General features: G+C 42.0%; 1 protein-coding gene, 1 long non-coding RNA gene and 1 other non-coding gene across 3 annotated transcripts; 2 read left to right on the top strand and 1 right to left on the bottom strand.

Moving 5' to 3' along the window:
* The first annotated feature begins 2093 nt into the window (after positions 1 to 2093).
* Positions 2094 to 3782, top strand: LOC142970528 (G-protein coupled receptor 22-like). The gene has a single exon (XM_076110824.1). It carries the CDS (start codon positions 2094 to 2096, stop codon positions 3780 to 3782), a length of 1689 nt encoding a protein of 562 aa, XP_075966939.1.
* Positions 3783 to 8210: 4428 nt separating this feature from the next.
* Positions 8211 to 8283, top strand: trnaf-gaa (transfer RNA phenylalanine (anticodon GAA)). Its single transcript has one exon. It is a non-coding gene; the product is annotated as a tRNA-Phe (tRNA).
* Positions 8284 to 10650: 2367 nt separating this feature from the next.
* Positions 10651 to 13942, bottom strand: LOC142970474 (uncharacterized). Its single transcript, XR_012959278.1, has 2 exons — positions 13158 to 13942; positions 10651 to 11929 (listed from the first exon to the last, which is right to left on the bottom strand). It is a non-coding gene; the product is annotated as an uncharacterized LOC142970474 (long non-coding RNA).
* Positions 13943 to 19476: the final 5534 nt, after the last annotated feature.

Here is a 19476-nt window from a genome sequence, read left to right as displayed (position 1 = left end):
AGTTTTACATAAATGGTAAATTCAGTTATTCTCCTGACATCAATTTACTGCAGTGCTTCAAACACACACTTGCCTGAGATGGAAGGAGTTTGGTCAATGCAGTATTGACATGTATGTTGCCTCTGTGATTGTTGTAAGTGATTGGCTGTCAAACATACACTGTTCCTTTGTTTGCTCCTTTATTCTCTGTAGCACCTTGAAGTCCACCATATTGAACAAAGAATGTTAACACAATTGATTTTGATTGCAAAATTTCAGGTTTAATTTCAATTTTTTGTTCAACATATTTTTTGATTGCTTTTGGGAAAAGGGGAATATTACAAATACTGAAGTTACATCCAACATTTTAAACATACTACCTTAGTTCATTAATGTCACTTGCAGCATGACACTGATACCTATAAAAACAACACTTTAACTGCAGTTGGTGTTGAAAGAAAGAAAGAAAACAAATTTGCTCACAACTATTTTATGCAGCACTCAAAATGAAACCACAGGTACCCGTGAGAGGAGGCGATAGAGAGTGTGTTTGTGTGCTCCCATGCCTCGGGCTTGTTAAATTGGCAGATCGGATCAATGTTCCAACACCACAAACCCCATGGAACCTATAGTGGATTAAGATAGACCGCTGTTCCTCACCGAGTCCTGTTCTGCCTGTAGGTTCTTTCCAGATGACAAATGGGACGGAAAAAAAAGTGAGATAAAACAAATGGGAAAAGGGCAAACGAGAGGGTGAGAACAAAAGCTGTGGCAGAGGAAAGGTTGACAGCAAAGGCTGAGGTCAACGCTGCCGGTAAAGACACACCTGTTGCTTTTAGTTCAGAGACTCAGGGAATCGTTTTTTATCGCTACATATCAACAAGAGGTTTTATATCTAATCAACCAACAAGCACAGGAGAGCATGCAGTCAGTCATGAATAACATGCTCTACATGCAAAGTAGTTTGTCTCAGCCAGTACACTAAAAGGGGAACAGAGTAGGAAGGGAGGTGAGGGATGTAGGAGAGCAGATGAGACAGAGGGGGTGTGGAGAGAGGATGCCAGGGGATCTGGTCTTTCTCTGATAGCATTGTTTATGTGCCACTGTCTGTGGCTCATTGATCCATTCGTCTTCATTACATCTCCATGTGAGAACTATTAACTGCTGCCACCCTCAGTTGGGGGCCTGCTTTCTTGACATGCACTGCACGGTTTCTCTACCAGCCCACCAATGTCCCTGCCACCTCTCCTCTCGGAGGCAGAAGCTGACCGTTTTAGGATTTAACAGAAGGTTGTTTTTTTTTCCAAATTGGCAAATACTGGATTTGTACAGGCATTAATTGTACAAATCCGGTAGAGGTAGATCTTACGACATCAGTATAGACAACATGTAGTGTGTCTTTACAGTACAGTTGTGGTTGGTTTCTAAATGTTTCCACATGCCTTATTCTGCAAGCTTCCTGACCTATATATATGTTGCGTAACAATGAATCCAACATCCACCCACTCCTGCTCATGAGAAGCATGGTTACATCTTTTTGACAAAATGTAGCATAGCATATGAACTGTAAGCACAGTCAGGAAATAAATCCCCATCGTTTGTTAAAATGTGTTGACTCTTCAGGGATCCTCCGCTGAGTCCCTGCTTAATGCACTCATACTTGCAAATGACCCCCCGAGAGACTTCCTGCTCCAATTCCTGTCTGAACTCTTACCATTGTCTATGCAAAGCATGTTGTTGTCTAACTACTTGAGCCCAGTGAGGAATCATGGGTCATCAGCAACAGCTTGAACTGCGCACCACGACTCTAATCGCTGGCCAAGATCACTTTCACCTCGTTGTGTCAACTCCTAGCTCCTCCAAGTTTGACTTGCACTTGCTGTACAGTGTTATTTTTGAGTAAATATGAGACAAGCTGACTGATAACTGCTTGATCTTTCTCTGTCATCTCTCTGTCTTTCCACTCTTTTCTATTTATTTTTTTCACAGAATCAACCACAGATCTGGCCATCATCCTCATCACTGTCTCGTTTGAGCCAGAAGAAAAAGAAAGACAGAGCATGGTCTGGCGTGGCGGCCGCTGTTGCTATGTGTGAGGGAGTGCTGTGGCGTCAATGGAGACCGAAGGCTATCGTGACCTCCTGGAGACCAGCGATGGTCAGGGGGTAGGCCTGCTGGATGGAGGGGGTGAGGTGGGGGTGGAGGAGGGCTGGAGCACACCCTACCCCCTGGGCTTCCAGGTGTCTTTGACCACTGTGCTGATGCTGGAGCTGGTGTTGGGCTTCAGCAGCAACCTGACCGTACTTGTGCTCTACTGTGCTCAGTCCAACCTGGTGGATTCAGTCAGCAACCTGGTCACAGTCAACCTCCATGTGCTGGACATACTGGTCTGTCTGCTGTGTCTGCCACTGACTGTGGCTGTGATCTTGCTACCAGCTAATGAAAGTGGAGTCGGCAGCCTGGCCACGCTGTGCTGCTTTCATGAGGCCTGTGTCACGTTCACCAGTGTGGCCACAGCAGTCAATGTGCTGGTGATCAGTTTGGACCGATACGACATCTCAGTGCGTCCAGCCAGTCGTCTACTGACACCCAGGAGAGCAGCACTGCTCCTGGCAGCAGTGTGGGCCGTGTCTCTCGCTGTCTTCTTCCTGCCCTTCCTTGAGGGGGATTTCTTCTCTTCGATGTTTGAGGACGGTAAGGTTGAGGAGCCAAGAGGGCAGAACAATGACTCGGAGTTCACCACTGGACTGACCCCCATTTTTTCCTCCATCTCTCCTTCCTCCTTACCCTCAACTCATCCCTCCTCCCCGACACACCACCTGACTCCAGTATGGCAGAACAGGACGCTGCTGTGCGTAGGAGGGCAGGGGTACTACACTGGCCTGGCTATGTATTACCACTTGTTACTCCAAGTGCCATGCTTCTTCATCGCTGTGGCCGTCATGTTGTTCACCTACTCCAGGATCCTGCAGGCCCTCAACATTCGAATAGGCTCCCACATGATGAGGAGTAAGCGTGCAAAGGACTCCACCTGCAGGATACGCTGCAGGAGGCAGAAGAAGAAGGACCTGAGCCTGCCCACAGAGGTGGTGTCCTCCAACCAGAACCAGAACCTCACCAATCCACCTCTCATCCCCTCCCTCACACCTACACCAACATCGCCCCCACCACTCCCCTCCATGCCACAGGCGATGTCTGATAGTGGAGCAACAGTCACCACTGTCAGTACTGCTGCCACCACCCCCATCGCCACCACACCGGCCACCCCTGCTTCTCCAACCCCAGCTTCAGCCTCAACCCAGCTCCCCGCCACATCACCACTGCCTGCCTCCACCTTGGGTGTACAGGCCTCGGTTTCTGCCATCATCGCCTTGAGGCGGGCAGTGCGCAGGCACAGGGACCGTCGAGAGCGTCAACGTCGCGTCCTTAAAATGTCCCTGCTCATCATATCCACCTTCATCGGCTGCTGGGCCCCTCTGTCTGCAGTCAATGTTCTGATCCTGTGTATGGGTCCCAGCGACAGCCTGGTGCGGCTGCGCCTCTGGTTCTTGGCAATGGCTTATGGAACCACTATTTTTCATCCTCTGCTTTATGCCTTCACCAGGCAGAAGCTGCGCCGTGCCCTCAAAACACGTGTCAAGAAAAGGGTAGTGTCCCTTCTGCAGGTGGACCCAGCTCCCAGCGGGGGGACAGTTATTCATAACTCCTGGGTGGAGGGGGGAGGCCAGAGGAAGAGTCGCAAGCCACGAGTGGAGGCCAGTGATGCCACTGATCGATGCCTCACAGAGGCAGTGAGGGAATGAGGCTGTTCTTCAGTGTGTTTGCATGTGTGTGAGTGTGTGTGTGTGTGTGTGAATTTGAGGAATTGTATGTATCTTACCAATCTGCTAGAGATGGGTCATGTGTATATTTGTGCATGGGCGTGAGAAAAAACTGTTAGTTTACAAAGGTCCGGACAAATCCAATGACCACTGGTTCCATGCAGATGTGGAGACAGGCGAGTCCTGGGCTTTAATTCGAGCCTTCTCTCTGCTCTCCTCACACAGGCCCTCATAGTCCACTTTCTAACTGGTGGCCACTGTGTCTCCATGACAACACTGGCCAAGCATATATGATAGCCACGCATACTGAAAATAATAGTGTGCAGTTGTATAGGATAAAGGTTAGACAACAGCAAATGCATACATTACTGTTCCTGCGTGCACTTTCAACTTGCATGTACATATGCCGCGCGCACACACACACACACACACACACACACCTAACATGCACACTGATCTATATTTAGTCATTATCTGTGAAAGCACACCAATATCTACCTGCACAGATATATTCTCAGTGAGATAATTAATGGAAGTCTATATTTCTCTTTATTTCCCTCATTTGTTCATGCCTTAATTGAGTTATTAATATATTCTTGTGGTGCTGAATGTCCTGCTGTATGTTTACAACAATGTATCAGAGTAAAAGTGCACATACTGTATATGGTATAGCTAATTAATAGCGGGTAAATACAAGCATTCAGAAGTTTACAAGCTCATATGAAACTACCAGGAAACTGCAAAAAAAACTGCTTCCGATTTCATTTGCAGTAAGCACCATATTTTGGAAGAATGTGTGTAAGTTAAAGCTAAAAGGCATGACTTTATTTATTATTTGTTGAATCAATTGTATGAGTAAAAGTCAAGATGACGTAAGCGAGGATGTGTGATTGCATTGGTATGTTTGCATGTGTGCATGTAGGCCTGTGTTTTTGCGTGTGCGGTTGGGTAAATGAATAAAGGAGCGTGCGTGTTTTGTGATTATGTGCAATAAATTCTGAGAAAAGCAATGACCCCTAGGATGTGAACAAAGAGAATGTGAACACAGAATTGTTGGTTTTCTACTTATGGTTTTGATTACTGGGGGAAGAGAGAAGAAAGATGACTTAATCAACTGATTAACAGAAAGAGGCCACTGGGCATAATATAAAAGCAGGATACTTGGAGCAATCTTAACTACACAGGCTACTGTAATACTACTGAAATTGTATCACTGCAGTTTTAAAGTGTAAATCAAAGGGCAACATTTTGTGGAAACTTAGTTAAAACTGTCTGTAGTCACTGCAGGTAAACTAGCATCTTATACGGGAGATGGGGCAAAAACAACTTCTGATATGGGGCATCTCCTCGTGTTGGCTGCGTGTTGCTCCTGAGGGCAGAGTCACTACTTTTGGACAGTACTTTGAATGACTGCGGAGGTAAAAAAGCCTTTGTCAGCTTCTGGACCGAGTCCTGAATACGTTTCACTATATCTGTGTCTCTCTTTCTCCTCAGGGCTTCATGTATCGTTTCTCAACGTGCTGGACGTAAAACAATAAGCCAGCCCTCAATCAACTGTTGTATAATGGATGTTACAGTAGATTTATGTCAGTAAGTAGATAGAGTACACTTTAAACTTTATATGGGCTCTTGGAGAGGGCCTTTGGGATTGGGGCTATCTCCTTCATCCTCACCCCTTTTACAATATTTGTGAGCCAGACAAAAGACAATAATTCTTGTGTATTCATGTACATTTTTCAGGGATGTAAATATTGAAGTGTCTGTTTTGGGTTTTAGTCAAAGAAAATAGTTTTTCTTTTGGTCACAATCGTCTGCCGGACAGAAAATCAGCCATTGTGATAAACTCTGAGTGAGTTGGAAAGCTACTGTAACGAGAAGATACATGTAAGTGTATTTGTGTTAATACTATATGTGTGTACACTGTACTGTACATTTATGATCATGTGTATAGAGAAATATTAGTATTGTATAAGATTTATATTACGTGTTATTGTATAGAACAGAACAGAATCTGTATTAAAAAAGATGATCTATCTAAGAACTGATCCATCTCAGTGTCAGTTCATGCACGTCTTGTGTTCAATGTATTGGTGGCCAATTTTCTAATAGAATATTTTACTTGACAGGAAATTTTCTTTAGCTGGAAAAAATATTTACAAATGTCTGCATAGATGCATTTGTATCTGCTAGGATACTAGAAAGAATATTGATATGGATGTCTTGTTTTTTCATGAGCTTATAGACACCTAACAAAATAGATAAGAGAACTGAAGCAATACAGAGGTAGAAAGATTTTGAAGACCTTTTAAACAAAAAGCTGCGTCACTGGGCCCGATAACTGCAGCTGTGTTTCTACAGTCTTAAGGAACTGCTTGGATTCATCCTGCTTAGTGTAACTTCGGAAGTCCTCCGTCCGACTTCTTCTGGACCTTGCTGTCCGAAAACATTCACTCCTTTTTCCAGCTGCTCCTCCCTTTCTACATCTCCGTCTCTCTGATCCCTAAATTTAGAAACTCCGTCCCAGATACTTGCAGTATTTAGTACTGACTCTGGTGCACCCTCACTGGGATGTGACAACTGTGCTAATCACCAGTACTAATGAAGATGAAACTTGTTAGTCAGGTACGCATCTGTCGAGGCAGCTCAATCTCTTGATGTTGACACTTCATTTTTATTTTTATTTTACCAGAACAAAACTGTCCGCTCATGTGTGTGTTTGTTTGTTTGTTTGTTTGATGCCTTACTGTTAAGCAGTGAGTCGACACCATATAGATTCCTCCATTCTGCTTGATAATCTCATCAGTCAACTCCTCTTTCACACCCTCATTTCCTCCCTTGGTTCTCCTTTTCTTTATTCCGTCGGCCTGCATCGCTCTCATCTCTTATCCACACTCAGGCCTTCCAGAACAAAGCGAGAAACAGCTGCAGTGTCGGTGAAGGAAGGAAAGTCACCTTGGGGGATGACAGAGACACAAAAATGAGAGAGAGAGAGAGAGAAGAGAGAGAGCGAGAGAGGGAGAGAGAGAGGCAGTATTGAGTGGAGATTAAGGAGGGAAAGACAGAATAAAGGGAGGCATAGAAGCTGGCATCGGGACATCATATGACTAATAAAGGGAAAACACTGCATCACTGCAGAGCCCCAATACAAAAACAAAGTGCACGATGATAAGATTATCCAGCTTTACTGTTTTCTTACAATATTGCACCTGCCCATCATGTTTGGGTGTCATCCAAAAAAACAAACAGGATAGCCAACAACTAAGTATTTATAGCCTTCTCCCTCTTTGTGATTTATGGCAAAACATTCAGTCAGTATCCAGTCTGAGCTCAGTAATGGAAATAAAGAACAACAGACTGACAGACCTTTGACAGGAGTTAGTGTTCCTGCTGGTCCCCATTCTTGCAGAGGCCTTCTAATTTGACCGATATTTAATCGATTTTAATATCTGATGCTGAGATGTTAATTGTTACAGTTCTTAAAATGTTAAGGAGTACTCTATGTATGGTGAGATGTTATTGCTTGTAAATAACACAATTAACAGAAAATAAATTCAACATATTGTAAGTAGGATATGCCAAATATATTGAACACTAATGTAAATAATGGCACCCAAGAAAATGTTTTGAATTTATACATTTTTACAAAGTAAATGTTTTGATTTGTGGATACAAATAAATAGTTGGTTGGTACAACAATGTGTTTCATATACATTCAACCTCCCTCCACAGAAATACATGAAACGACCACGACCTCTCAGTGCATCACGTGGCGGCACGAAATGTGATGAAATTACGTATTGCCCATGGAGCCCAATGTTTGTTGTGTTGTCTAAACCTTTAAGTGTTTCAGAGGTGCCGGCGGCTAATTTTAACACATTTACGTGCCACCATCACGTAAAGCGCTGTTGAGAGGTCGTGGTAATTTCACGTATATGTGTGAGACCATGTTGTCCTGTGAAAAACGACAACGGTGAATAATATCAAACAGTCTTTATCTGCTCTGACGTGTCTTTGATATGATGCCAGCCAGCGTTTTATGGTCACCAATGTCGCCATCATGTGGTCAAACTTCAGCTGGGACAACTTTAGCGTTAGCTGAACACGGCAAAATGTAGCATTAAGATGATTTTGTATTTCTCCACTGTTATAGTCAACTGGCGTTGCTGCTTAGTTGCCGATATGTGTTTTTTTTTCTTTTTGGGGTAATCTTTTCTTCGAAAGCCAGGGTCCTGTCCTGTAGTTGGATAAGAAACATTCGACACTCGGTTTAGGTGCATTGTTACCTGTGTAGCTTGCTAGATTGGCTTTATCTGTCGGTAGGAAACATGAGCTCAACGGTAGGGAAGAAAAGCGGTATAGATCCTGTGATGCAAGTATATATAGATTATAAATCTCCTTTGCTGCACATGCGCCGAAATAGCTCAGTTGGGAGAGCGTTAGACTGAAGATCTAAAGGTCCCTGGTTCGATCCCGGGTTTCGGCAACATTTTGTATTTACAGCCACGCCATTTTCAAACAAGGTAAGCTTGTCTTATTGCTAACTTGCACACCTAATAAGAGTTGCTAACTTGCACACGAGTGCGCGGGGGACAAGAGTGCGCGGGGGATAAAATATTAACTGCATATTGAAGGTTCGTTAAAGTGTTTTTAAATCATGGTTAGGTGATTTAAAAACATTATATCTAAGTGTATGGGGTTTGCATACACAAATTGTAAATTTGAAGCAACAATGCAAACAAAACTAAAGAAATAGTGAGATAAAAAGTACAGCATTTTCCTTTGAAACGTGGTTGAGTAGATGTAACGCAGGGAATACTCAAGTAATGTTAAAGTACCTCTTGCATGTACTTAAATACTCTAATTTACCTTCTCACTTGCCTCCTCTGTAAAATATTTGGATTTATAGTTCACAGTTTCTTGTGTAAAGTCTATAACAGTTGGATTGATTAAACATTTAGAAAGTTGTTAAGCATACCGGAACTGGATGTACGTCAGCTACACAGTAAGTGCATATACAATCAGTTCACATTAACTTTCACTAGGGGGCAATGTTGTCCAATAAGTTATTGAACTTAAGCGCTTCATTTAAATTCAACAGTCTTCAGTTCATCTCAGGGCAGTTAACTCTTCCAGGGTATCCATGTACACAAAATACAAAATGATACAAGTGCAAGAACAGAACATCAGTGTCCTTGAGATTGGGCAGTGGAGTAGTAACACAAGCACAAATGTGATTAAGAAATATAGTTTAAGAGTTACTGTTTACTTCAATGTCTGTGTTCAGTTTCGGGAGCTATATTTTAAATATTGAAACATTTATTAAACATCACATGGTTGAAATTCAAAAGGGGACTGACATTGTGTGTTTTGTGCTGCTCTGTTTATATTTCATTATTTTATCTTAAAGGCCCATGCATTGCCTCATGCTATATACTTCTCCTTATACAAATATACATTAAATAAACATATTGCTTGTCTGTTCCACACAGTATAAAGTGTTTTGGCAAGTTTATTTGTATAGCACCTTTCAACAACAAGACAATTCAAATTCTGTTGCATAAGACATAAATATAGTGTCAGAACTATTGCTCAAACTTTCAGACATCAGTTTTCAGACATCAGCCATCTTGCTCCTATTCAACCTGAGGGAAAAGTGTAACAACACTGGGTTTTCAGCATCTTCAGGCATTTCTTTCGACCCACAGTGGGGTTCCTTATTCAGTTTATTGAGACCAATGCACTGGGAGAATGGGGGATGTGTTACATGGTGCTGTCATCGAGGCCTTTGGCAAAACAAAAAAGAATGTGTAATACAACAAGACAAGTTGATCCTCGCTCATTTGCTGTAATGGAACCTCAAATAGAACATGTTGTAGCAGGTATGTTTTGAGCATGGCGCTAAGTTACCATTTACCATTTGTAGTGACCTGTCCACGCCAATGCATCCCTGTTATCCCATCATCTTGCTATTGGTTAAAGGCAAACCTCTCCTGATAAGTCTTATTGAAGTTCATCGACTCACATGACTGTCTTGGGACCTCATAGAGACGTCACAGTGTGAATAACCTGCAAAGGTTCAGTGCTCAAAATTGATTCATACATACATGTGAAGATAGTCGTGGTCCTCCCCCCGTTAGTGAAGGTGAGTGTATTATCCCTGTATATATTTCAAAACAGCTGCACAATAACCAAGACCAAACTGTATAAGCTTGCCATCATATCCCTCAATTCACACATATTTGATATCATGCATTCCTCGTTAGTAGCAGCTTGACACTACATCCAGTACATCTGTCTCTCTATTTACCTCTTTACTCTCTCCCTCATTACTTCAATACACAAGTGTTGATTTTACACCATAACTAGTTTTAAAGATGGTCTTATGAATCCTGTAAACTCATCAAAGAACCAAGGTCATTTGTTTACTTTTCGCAGCACATCTTTAGTCACAAACTAAACATTAGTTTTAATGGAAATGCTCTTCCAGGACCTCTTCACTCTCTTACTGCCTGTTGTCCATCTACCACGCGAGTCTGTGCATTTTGACCTTAGTAGACAGTACATTTGATCTATCTCTGCTGTCTATTCACCATCATTTGTCTTTCGCTATTTCACTTCTTCCCAGACCTGTTTATTTGCCTGTGAGAGTCCCCCAGTTAAGATGCCACTCCTTAGTATTATACACACCTTTCACAGGGAGGACTGAACCTGTTGCACTTGAAACATGTTGCGTGAGGAGTTTATTTTGTGTGCGTGTGGTTGAGGTTATTTTATTTGTATAGGTAGATTTGGTTTGCAGTAGAAAGACGAGGTATCCATCGTGTATTTAAGAAGCAGACAGACAAAGAAGGAGTGTTTGAACTTGTCTTTGACTTCTTTATTTAACACCATTGACGGTATTTTTTTTCAGAAGATAAAAAGTCAAGAGACCTTCCTAAACAGGATTTTGTTTCTTTGTGTTTTTTTTTCTGAAAAGTCTAATTCATAATGCAACACAATTGTTATCTATCAGAAGACATGTTGAAGTAAACATGTTTGTTTTATGCAGATTGAATGCTCAAGTGTACATATATTGTCAACGTGCAGGTGTTCAGCAGAAAAAGGGTACAGAAAAAGTTGAAGGACTAGATATTCGGTACAAAACATTTTTGCTGTTAGTCAAAGTACAACTCCTCACATGTGCCTGTAGCTGTATTATGTAACAGACTGTGATCAGCACATGGTTGCAAAAGTCTGGCAATCATCCCGAACCATGATGTTCTTTAACAATCCAGAGAAGCATGAAAAAAATGCATGTTTTATGATACTGTTGCATTGACAACTAAAGATAAAGTCATGTGAACCTGGTAACTGCATCAACTGGATTTAGTGACAAAGTTGTCTTTCAAATCCTTTGTGAATTGAATGACACATTGCTGGGAATCATGAGTCAGGTACAACTCACCAGTTTCACATAATTCTGACTATTTGTGGTCAGGCCGAGATTTAAGGGCCTTTTTGCAAGTGTGTGTGTGTGTGTGAGAGAGAGAAATAATAAAAAAAATGAATAGTTATCTTGTTTAGGACTTGCAAGGTTTTGAGTCTATTGTGTTATAGAGCTAACATTTTAGGCCAGTTGAAAGCCACGGCTTTACACTGATGTTTAGGTTCCATTGGGTGTACACATCTTCTCACTAACAACCGGAGTGTAACCGGAGTCAAATTCCATGTATGCCCACGCATACATGGCCAATAAAGCTGATTCTGATACTGATTCAATCCCACAATGCAATGCTCCGCTCATTTATAGAGTACTCAGAGAGTTGGTTTGGTTAATGGGTGATCGAGGAAATGAGTTCAGACGCAGCTTTTCTCACAGCAGACGTTTGACATGTCGTAGTAGCAGGTAAAGCACAGGTGCTCCTAATTATATGAATGACTCTCCAGCTCAGCTCCCTTTAAGTGTCCCAGTAAGCAGCGCCAATGATCCAGCCTGTGACTGTTATTCATTTCCCCTATGCCGTGCAAAAGGCCTATTGTGTTCACTTGTTTCAGCCTTTGAGTCCTCTGTTTGTCCAGCGTCGTGATTAATTAACGGGAAGACTCAGATGTTGTTGACTCGGCAGTTATGTTGAGCTTGCGCGTCAGCACTGCAGAGACAGAACAGGATGAGTGCTTTTGTTTCGCTGTACAGATACCCAAAACAGGCCCACTTCCTGTATTTACTCAGCCCCCTCCCAAGTGCACTTCCTCTTTTCAGACCTCAGATTGCACTCGTGCAGCCTTCAGTGTGCTGTCCGAAAGAAATCACGTGGCCATTGAACTCTGGTAGGAATCAGCTTTACTGGCGCCCCAGAGTTATTCATGAATGACAGTCAGAGAAAGTAAGAGACGGACACACAAATATCCAAAGACAGATATTGTTGCTTTCAAATGTGCTGTCATCAAACGTAGACTGTGGTCTCTCTGTTGCCAAATACACAAAGACCAGCCTGATCATCACGTCAGTAAAGAATAAGGCCTCTCTATTCTTCCACCTGTCTCTGACAGCTTACAATCAGACAGCTTCTGTTACTCACTTATCTGCATTCAACAGCTCTTTTTTTGTGTTATAACTGACTCATTTGAAAAGTATTTAAAGAGTTGAAAACTATGGAGATTTTATTTTTTCACAGATTTTATTCTTCTCTCCATTTTAAAAACATGTATTTTAGGATGATGAGACAAGTTGTATCAGAGTGACTTGTTTTGTTTATGCGGTTTGACCTGAAGGACAAAAAACTGGTTCATTTCATTGCCAATTTCCTCATGCCGATGTCAATTTGCTACTGCTAATTTAAAAAAACTTGCTCTAATTATCCAGAATGTTAAACATTTCATACTTTAGTAGCCAGACACTAGTGTAAAGTTTGAGTAATTATGGCCATTGCACGGTATATAAAATAACTGGTATAGTTCAAATTAAAATGTGTGAGGATAGGAACGCTGTTTCTCATATCAGGTATATCAGGGCAAAACAATCTCTTGATTTTCCCTTTTCATTGTGCTTTCCCTTTTATCTCACTAGAAGGAACTCATTTCAATCATCAGTAGAATAGTTCTTTCCATTATTTTGGCATTTGACCTGTGTCTTCAGAAACGTTCCCAACATTTCCAAGCTATGTAACTGATTTGGAACACAGCAGGAAGATCAGTGCATTCGGGATTGCAATAACAGATTATAGCTCAAATCTTTCCTGTTAGCAAAAAACAATAAAGTAAAAGCTATATTCTAGTTCAGTTTGTATAGCTGCAGCTCTTATTCTTCACTTGTCATCTCATTCTTCTGGTCTAGACAATGCTTCAGTTTTAATAATTTTAGGAATTTATTGTACAAACCACTCCTTGCAGAAAGCGTAGCAGTGAGCTGACACATCTCTGGAAAGCGGAGAAGATGCCAGCAAATTTGGTTTGATTCTTTTCTTGTATGTTAGCCAGTAGGTCTAGCAGCTGATCTCCTTTCAGCTTCCGTCACAAACTTGGAAATGCTAGTTCATGAAGATGTCCTTTCGTAGAAAGCATTTCACGGTTTGTCTCTCCTATCCTCTCCTCTCTTCTCTTTCCATGTTGTTGATGGACAGCAGTGTAATGTGATCCAGTGAGACACATGCCACAGTGGAGGAGACATTGAGACCTTCTAAATGAGGATAGGAATTCCCATTGACCAGTCTTTATTTATAGCATGGGAGTGAAGCTTTAAAGAGTGCTGCATTAGCAGTTGCAGCAATGTGTTGGGGGTTACTGTTGCTGTGAGTGTTGCAGTGTGTATTTGAACATCTTTTTGGGGATATCGCAGAAAGAGTCCAGCACAGCACTGACTCCAGCAAAAATACAATTATTTTCCAAGCCTTCATATTGCTGCTATTCAACTGAAAGAACATAGATAAGCGGTTAATGATTCCCATAAGTCCTCTGATGATAGGGAAGCTGGTCCAGCCAAGCCCGATGATACTCACAGAGACAGGGGTGTCATCGCTTAAACACCTGTGGCCAGCAAGAAGTCACTGGCAGTGTTTGGCATCGCCTTTGCCAGTTGACTTTAAGTGTGGTAGGACTGTCAGCTCAGCAGATATAGAGTTTAGTAAACACCGGGTGAAGCAACCACATATTTGCCAGCCTACCAATCATCATCCTCCCTGTGTGTGTGTTTATGTAGTGCTAATGTCATGTATTCTCTGGCCCTGCCATCTGTTTACACAGATAAGACCGCTGCTTGAGCCAGGGGAAGAAGGAGATAAGTTTGCCATCAATTACTTGACTACACTGCAGACAGTGATACATGCAATGAAACACTAACAGGCAATACTTAATAAATTGATTTTGAGTCTTCTGGTTCAAATATTTCATTAATATACCAGTCCCTCTGTTTGATTTTATGCTTCTATTTTTAAGCTGGCTCCAGCCAGTAAAATTCCTGCTCCTATTAAAATTTTGACTGTGAACTAGATCTTGATCCACTATCTTTGAAATGAGTATCCTCCGCTAAGATCACTATTTGACAGCAGTGATGCCCCAAATATCTTGATAATTGTCTCAACCTCGAGGCCCTCTCGCCTGTTGCACGTGTTGGAACATAGTTGAGGTCAATGTGAGATGAGATCATTGTCTATTCTTACCATTTCACTCGGGAGCCTCAAAAACAGTCCACTGGGTCGGTATTATTATCTCTATGAACTCATTCCATCTTTCTCTCACTGACAGACGCATACACAGTACATAGTGGTACTCGGGCATATTGATTGTGCGAGGTGGTCTGCAGTGTTGAGTGGCCTGCTGGATCCATTGAGCCATCACATCTTCAGAGGTTGCCTGGTGTAAGATTACCACGTCCCTGCATCTCAGGACACAAGGTGAGGGGGTTGGGATGAACGTGAAGCGCTCAGGCTCTGAGGAGCCCTAACAAAGAGATACACACTCTCGTGTAACACCTGCAGCACCACAGCTACTCTGCCAGCCTTTGTGCTGTGTGCTGCATGCATCCAGTTGTAATTTAAATGTTTCAACCCATTTGGAGCTACTCACGGGTAGAAGCAACATACTACATGTTCAAATGTATAGTTTGCTTCTACTATCATTATATCCTTTACCTGGAAAATCTGCTGAAATTCTCAGATGTCTGTAGCGTACATAGGGTGATATAACGTCTTATATGTACACATGATGAATAGAAATATAGAAACACTGTACAACTTGAGCATGATACAGTGTCTCCATGGCTAAAATTACAAGACTCTCATCTCCCTCGTAATAAGTGTGCTTCTTATTATAAAAAATACAGTATAGACACCCCAGACTTCACTAGAAGCAACTATAGAAGACCTATATTTACATTATCTTTCATTTGTCTGATTTAAATTGTGTGTAAAGATGATGTAATTTTCACAAATTACTGCATGCACATTTAGTCTAAATATCATCATATAGCATGCCCAGACAGTAACAAAGAATACAAATGTAATTGTCTAGCTATAGTGTATAACCTGTCTTACTCTATACAGACATTCAGTATATTGCATTTAGTCTAAACTAAAAAGAGAATAGTTTAATTTTATATGCTTATGTTTTAGGTTATAAAATGTCATTCAGAAGCACAATTATAACGATGTCCCCTGAAGAATAAAAAACCAGGGGGAAAAAAACCAGGTTCCCATGAACCCACCTAGAGTTCACAGTGAAGACAATGAGGAGGCAGAGAACTTGTGACAGGGCTCCCATGCTGAATTCAAACCCATCGTATCACAGGACTATAATGTGATAGACTCTTAAATAGCTCTTGTCTGTGCATGCCACTGAAGCACAAAAGGTTTACTCTTTTATAAGCCGAGTCCATAATCATTATCGTCTATAAGCCGAGTCCATAATCATTATCTTCAAGCATTAGACAGCCTTACATATCTTACATATAATTAACCCATTCAAAGTAGAAAAGAAAGAATAAATATTACTCAGCCACGTCAAGAGCTCTGTCTCATTCTTCTCTCTCAAGCCAGTTCTGTAAAGAATCGATGGTCTTCCTCAGTGTGTGTGCCGTGCAGCTCTACCCTGCAGACATTGATCAGCTTCTCTAAATCTCATTTAATCAGAAGATCTCTGTGTGTGCAGCACATGTCAACAGTCATTTGCTTGTGCTTACGTTTGCTTTCAGAGGTTCTAGGTCAGCTAAGCTGTGCTGACACACCGGCTCGCCACAGAAGATAAATGGTTGTTAGAGCTGTTAGAGCTGCACACACACACACACATTGAGTTTTTAGTTTATTCTAAAGTAAGGAGAAGTTGAGTGCTGACATTGACTGGTAACAGAATATCTGACATTTCACTTTTGACTTCGGTCATATGCAGGAGAGACTTCAGGGGATTTTCTGTGGGTCTGAGCTCATTGGGGAGGAAGGTGTGGCATGGAGAAAACGGAGAAGGGACACTGACGTAGAGACTGGAAAGAGGAGATGGAGTCCTGCATGTGTAAATACCCCAACTTCTGTTGATCTGTCTGCCTTAAAGCCGGGGTATACTTGAAAAGACTAGTTCATACGACGTGTTGTCCAAGCATGTCGGAAGGCGAAAGTGATAATGCCTGTATCAAACGCTGATACTCGAAGGCGAGGTGAAAAGCTGACCATCATAGAAAGGGGCCAGATTTGAGATTGTTTAAATATGGGGATTATTGCGCACATTTTCAGCCTGTCTCTCTTTGGAAGGCATTCACAGCGTTGCACTCTTTTGTCCACATGAAATGTGAAAGAAATAGATTAGATAGGATTTTTTTTAAAAGGAGAGTTTGAAAGAAAAACATTTCATCTCACACCAGGTCATGCATGAAGTGGCCGTGGATGTCGGATTGTAGGTTTTGGAAAGTTATTGAAATTGTCTAATTCGGCTCCTCCAATTCCAACATCGAACAGGTGTGGGCGAGGAGGTTTAGATGTTGTTCGACCATCCCAATAGAACTTCTGTCGGAGTCTACTAGTATGTTTATACGGTGAAAAAATACTGCTATAAGGTGGCCCACTGGCTGGCTTCATATACAGTATGTTCTACAAATCTATAACTTGCAATCTGTAATATCCATATGTCGGCATTAACTCTTAAAGGTTCCTGGAAGGAAGGAAGCTTCCTGGCTATATTTAAGCTGTTCTCGTTAAGAGCAAATGTGGCACAGGCTGTGATTAACCTCTCTTTCTCTCCTACTAAATGGCTGGGCTGTTTTTAGCATCATTTCTGAAGGTTACTTTGACCATCCCTCCCTTCATCTTGCAACACGGAAGAAGATTTCTGGGTTGCTCCTTTTGATTTTTTTCCTTTTCTTACTTTCTGAGATACTTAACCTTTCGCCCAGGGAGGCCTGTCCTAGTTCCCAGCTCTTTTTCTTTTTTGGCAGAACTCCTTTTTAAAACGCCCATCAGAGAGAATAGGTGGGAAATACAGATTACATTAGAAAATACTCCTGAATTCTCATCTGCCTCACTTCATTATCTCATACCAGTACAGCTATTGCTGGCATAATTAACTTTTTTCCTTAAGCCTTGCCACCTTTGTGTTCCTGACAGCACAAGGCAAATGGACATACATTGGGAGTTTGTGTTGACATATCTTTTCAAAGAGTAAGCCACACTCTTTTCTGGCAGTGCTCTCCGTCTGCTGCCCCAGTGTTCTCACCCAGTCTGTGTTCTCAGAGGAGAGGGCCAAATGAGCCAGTCAGATGACTTTCCACCCACGGCCCCTTCTATTTCACCCTGTCTCGTCATTGTTCGTTCTGTCGTCCTTTTGTTCAAAACCGTTTTTGATCTCTGGGATTTACCGCTGGTGGTGGTGGTGGGCTCTGGGGGTCAGGGCTATGTAACCCTGATTATTTCATGGGACAAATTGAGTCAGACAGGCTGAAACTACAGTACATAGGCCAGAGTTTCAGACATTCCTAAAGAGAGGGTTAGCGGAAAGATTACACTTTATATTAAAAGCTGTACGATTGTTTAAGAGAGTGACTCGTATAAGGATGCTTTATTTTTTACACTGTAAATTATTTACCTTAACCATGTTTTAAGCTGGTAGGCTAACTGCAACCTTTCTCGACCTTCCTCCTCTTCTTATTTGGTGCGGTTTGTTCTGACAGTGTGCCTTGGCTTGTGCACAAGGACAAATGAGTGGCACCTGTGGCACTCTGGCCTAGGTCCCAGGACCCTCGGGATTCCCATAATACAATTACCTGTACGTGACCCATTCAAGCTACACTCCTGCATATTATGTATTGTTTGTCATCAAAGTAAAGTGTTATTTGTAGTTATAGGGATACTGTATGTATACGTCCTACGTAGGTTACTGGAGATGAGAGGTGTTGAACAGTCCCAGCAGGGTAAATGCTGTCATATCCTGCACATCACTGGTGACACAGGACAATAATCTATGGCGTATCCTCCCCTTCCCTCTCTCTCTTCAACATTTACAACGTCATCATACTCACGCTGTCCCAACACACTGCAGCACTAAACCTGCCCGAGTCATTTACCCACGGAATGACCTCAAACCACTGCCATTACGACATTACCACAGAGGCACATTGCGGCACAGTCGTCACAATCGCAGAATGGCATTAACACATTTACACTCACCCCCCCACTTTCATACCAAAATTGCTGCAGTGTGACTCTGGCATGACTGTTTTCCTTTAGGGACATTTGTCAGATCGACTACTGGGAACCGTTCGTCCTTAACAACCAATCTATCTACTGCTGAGAATACCCATCCACCACTTGCACTCTGTATTTTTGTATTTTGTTATATAAGTAATCAGTATATAGTCACATTCACTGTACTTACATGATAGCCTTGTCCATTGCCCTTGGGAAATTGGGGGCCCAGTTTCTTGGAATTTAGGGAATGATGTAAGTAAATAAACAAAAAAATAAACGTGCCATTTCTGAATTCTTGATATCATTAGGGTTTAGGCAACACTAGTGTGCTAATGCTAATAGCAATGCTACTACAGCCATTTGGTTCTGATTCATTATATTGATAAAGGAATGAGTAAATAACAAAAGATTCTGCACCATTTAGTATTATCCTCTTTGAAATAACTTGTACACATTCACCTCCTCAGTAATGTTTTGGAGGCTCTCCCTCTCAGCTGCATGTGTATCTTTATGTCTGTCTGGTATTTTTCCTCTGAATTTGTTGGGTTTAGACGAGGTGGTGGGTCCGTCATCACAAGGGTTCAGTTTTCTTTTTGTGGTGTCTGTTAATTAGTGTTCACCCTTTATCCTGCCTCCTTCCTTTTCATCCTCCTTTACGCTATCACACACTGCAGCACTGGCTGTGCTGGGAAAATTCCACGCCGCAGCAAAGAGAGGGGGGGGGGGGGGGGGGGGCATCAGAGAGAGAGAGAGAGAGAGAGACATCGATTGGATGAAGGAGGGAAGGGATGTGAATATGCTCCAAAGAAATAATCGATGAACGTGTTAACACTTTGATTGATACAAACAATGTAAGAGAGATATGTGAGAAAAGAGAGACAGAGGAAGGGGGTGAGTGCAACTGCAATTAGGAATAAATGCATACGCAGACGATGAGGGGAAAACATTACACTGCACTAATGCGTGAAATGATTCACTATTTTTTCAAGATTTTACCTTTCAAATTTTTGAGGACAGAGTTATAACGTGGAGGA

The sequence above is a fragment of the Anarhichas minor genome, unplaced genomic scaffold (assembly GCF_050575085.1).
Source record: "Anarhichas minor isolate MPS153535 unplaced genomic scaffold, ASM5057508v1 ptg000043l, whole genome shotgun sequence".
Taxonomy (NCBI): Eukaryota; Metazoa; Chordata; class Actinopteri; order Perciformes; family Anarhichadidae; genus Anarhichas; species Anarhichas minor.
This window is presented reverse-complemented; position numbering and strand designations above follow the sequence as displayed.